Source organism: Oxyura jamaicensis (genome assembly GCF_011077185.1).
Source record: "Oxyura jamaicensis isolate SHBP4307 breed ruddy duck chromosome 30 unlocalized genomic scaffold, BPBGC_Ojam_1.0 oxy30_random_OJ71816, whole genome shotgun sequence".
Taxonomy (NCBI): domain Eukaryota; kingdom Metazoa; phylum Chordata; class Aves; order Anseriformes; family Anatidae; genus Oxyura; species Oxyura jamaicensis.
Window position 1 is genome coordinate 2,003 of NW_023304925.1, and position 3,266 is coordinate 5,268.

General features: G+C 70.5%; 1 protein-coding gene across 1 annotated transcript in view; it reads left to right on the forward strand.

Moving 5' to 3' along the window:
- Positions 1-2,634, forward strand: part of CALR (calreticulin) — a 2,964-nt gene extending 330 nt beyond the window's left edge. Inside the window, exons 2-9 of the mRNA XM_035313200.1 lie at positions 674-775; positions 891-1,094; positions 1,181-1,275; positions 1,365-1,574; positions 1,665-1,778; positions 1,866-2,009; positions 2,129-2,221; positions 2,350-2,634. Coding sequence (XP_035169091.1) covers positions 674-775; positions 891-1,094; positions 1,181-1,275; positions 1,365-1,574; positions 1,665-1,778; positions 1,866-2,009; positions 2,129-2,221; positions 2,350-2,541 — 1,154 coding nt within the window. The 3' untranslated portion in view covers positions 2,542-2,634. The remainder of the gene's footprint in view (positions 1-673; positions 776-890; positions 1,095-1,180; positions 1,276-1,364; positions 1,575-1,664; positions 1,779-1,865; positions 2,010-2,128; positions 2,222-2,349) is intronic.
- Positions 2,635-3,266: the final 632 nt, after the last annotated feature.

The window sequence follows — 3,266 nt, forward strand, 5'->3', positions numbered from 1 at the left end:
TGGGGGGGGGGTGGCCTGGGGAAAAGGGGGCTTGGGGGAAGGGGCTTCCAGGGACAGGGGCTGGAGGGAATCGGGACTGCGGGAAAGGAGGAGAAGAAGGGAGAAGATAGGGCCTGGGGGAGGCGGGTTGTAGGGGGGTGCGAGGGGGTGGGGGCCTCGGGGTTCCCCTGGTTTGGGTGTTGTGGGGGACGTGATGCAGCCGGCCCTGCCTGGGCCCTGAGAGGGCTGCAGGGGGCAAAGTGCCCCCCGCTCAGCTGCAGGGGACAAAGGGCTGGGGATGAGGAGTGGCTCCGCGAGGGAAGGAGGCTGCTCGGTGGGGGCAGAACCACCCCGGGCAGGGTGTTCCCCCACGGGGGTGGCGTGGGATGGGAGCTGGCTCGCTCTGGGGGTCGCTCTCGTCTGGGGCCCTGAATCCTGCAGCGAGGGGCAGCCCCGGGGCCTTACTTGTGCCCCCCCGAGCTCCCAGCGAGGTGGGGACGCGGGGTCCCCTCCGTTATCGCTGGGGGTGCAGGCGGGCAGGATCCTGCCAGGCAGCGTGAAACCCAGCGCGGGGCTGTGCAGGTGGCCGGGAGCCGCCCCGCTTCCGGCCCCGCGGGGAGGGGCAGAACCGATTCCCTTCCTTTGGGGGAGGACCGGAGCCGGCCACGGGGTCCTCAGCGCTCCCCTCCCGCAGATGCCTGGACCCAGCGGTGGGTGGAATCCAAGCACAAGCCGGACTACGGGCGCTTCGTGCTGACCGCCGGGAAGTTCTACGGCGACGCTGAGAAAGACAAAGGTGAGGCGGGGACCCCGGGGACGACTAATTAATGAGTTGTGCTCATTACAGACCCTGCTGGGGGTGGTGGTGCTGGTCGGGACTCAGCACGGGGGGGGGTTTGGTGCCCCGACAGGGATCCAGACGAGCCAGGACGCGCGCTTCTACGCCCTCTCATCGCGCTTCGAGCCCTTCAGCAACCGGGACAAGACGCTGGTGGTGCAGTTCACGGTGAAGCACGAGCAGAACATCGACTGTGGCGGTGGCTACGTCAAGCTCTTCCCGGCCGGCCTGAGCCAGGAGGACATGCACGGCGACTCAGAGTACAACATCATGTTCGGTGGGTCGCTGCCCCCCCTCGCTGCCCCCCCCCAGCAGCACCAGGCTCGGTTCCCCTCCCGTAACCCCCCCGTGTCCCTGCCCCAGGCCCTGACATCTGCGGCCCCGGCACCAAGAAGGTGCACGTGATCTTCAACTACAAGGGCAAGAACGTTCTCATCAACAAGGATATCCGCTGCAAGGTGCGGGGGGGGGCGCGGGGGGGCTCGGCCCCTCCCGGGGGTGCTGTGGGGACGAGCCCGGCCCCGCTGAGCGCCCTCCGGCCCCGCAGGACGACGAGTTCACCCACCTGTACACCCTGATCGTGCGCCCCGACAACACGTACGAGGTGAAGATCGACAACAGCAAGGTGGAGTCGGGGAGCCTGGAGGACGACTGGGACTTCCTGCCCCCCAAGAAGATCAAGGACCCCGAGGCCAAGAAGCCGGACGACTGGGACGAGCGGGCCAAGATCGACGACCCCGACGACTCCAAGCCTGAGGTGGGGGCGCCCGGGGGGCTGGGGGGAGATGGGGGGGGGGGGGCTGGGGCAAAGCCCCGACCCCCCCCCCACCCCCTTTTTGCCCCCCAGGACTGGGACAAACCTGAGCACATCCCGGATCCCGACGCCAAGAAGCCGGAGGACTGGGACGAGGAGATGGACGGGGAGTGGGAGCCCCCCGTCATCCAGAACCCCGAGTACAAGGTGAAGCCCGGCGCCCCCCCCCGGGGGTCCCTGGGGTGCCAGGGCAGGGCCGTGCCCCTCTGACCCCTGCCTCTGCCCCCCCCCCAGGGCGAGTGGAGGCCGCGGCAGATCGACAACCCCAACTACAAGGGGAAGTGGGTGCACCCCGAGATCGACAACCCCGAGTACACGCCCGACCCCAGCATCTACGCCTACGACAGCTTCGGTGTCATCGGCCTTGACCTGTGGCAGGTGGGAGGAAGGGAGGGGGCAGGGGGTTCTCCCCCTGGGTTTTTGGGGGTCCCCCCCAGGTTTTTGGGGGTCCCCACACCCCCCCAGTCGTCCTGCTGAGCCCCCCTGCCCTGCCCTAGGTGAAGTCAGGCACCATCTTCGACAACTTCCTCATCACCGACGACGAGAAGTTCGCAGAGGAGTTCGGCAACGACACCTGGGGGGCCACCAAGGTACGGGGGGGGGCACAGGAAGCCGGGTGCTGGGGGCACCGCGCTGCTCCCCTCGTGTCCCGCACCGGGGACGCCGCGGTGACCCCCCTGTGGTGACCCCCCCGCGGTGACCCCCCCGCGCCCCGCAGGAGGCCGAGAGGAAGATGAAGGAGCAGCAGGACGAGGAGCAGCGGAAGAAGCAGGAGGAGGAGGACAAGCAGCGCAAGGAGGAGGAGGGAGAGGAAGAGGGGGACGGGGACGACGACGAAGAGGAGGACGATGAAGACGAGGAGGCGGAGAAGGAGGAGGACGCGGGGGCGGCCCCCAAGGATGAGCTGTGAGGGGGGGGAGCCCCGGTCCCACCGCACCGGGCCCCGCCGGGGCAGCGCCCCGACCCCGCGGGGAGCGAGCGTAATGTCTCTGTGAGACCTGGACTTCGGTTTTTTAACGGGCGGCCCCTCCCGGCCCGGGGGGAGGGGAAGGCGCCGGGGCCGCCCGGGGGGCGCGGGGCGAGGACTCAGGAACGGCACCGGGCCCGGTACCAGGGGGGAGGGGGGTGGGGGACGCGGCCCCGGTGCCGGGGGAGGGGGGGGGTGGAGGGGGTTGGGGGTGGGGTGCGGGCGTCTCCCGTGCCCGTGGGCGGCCGCGCTCCGGTTTCTGTTAAATTAAAGCTCGTCCCGGCCCCTCCCGCCTCGCCTCCGCTCTGTCCGCCCGCGCCATCTTCCCTGCGCGCCGCCATTTTGTGCGCGCCGCGCGTCACGTGACCGCGCGGGGCGGCATCGCCTTCCCCCCCCCCGTCACGTGACGACGGCGGCAAGAGGGGGGGAGGGAGGGACGCGGCGGCGTGACGCGACTTCCGGCCGCGCGTCACGTGAGGCGGAAGCGGCGGGGCGCCTAAGATGGCGGCGGCGTGAGTTGCATGTTGTGGGGCCGCCGGGAGGAGCCGCCGCCGCCGCCGCCATGGCGGTGACCGTGACGCTGAAGACGCTGCAGCAGCAAACCTTCAAGATCCGCATGGAGCCGCACGAGACGGTGCGGGGGGGGGCGGCCCGGCGGGGGGGCAAGG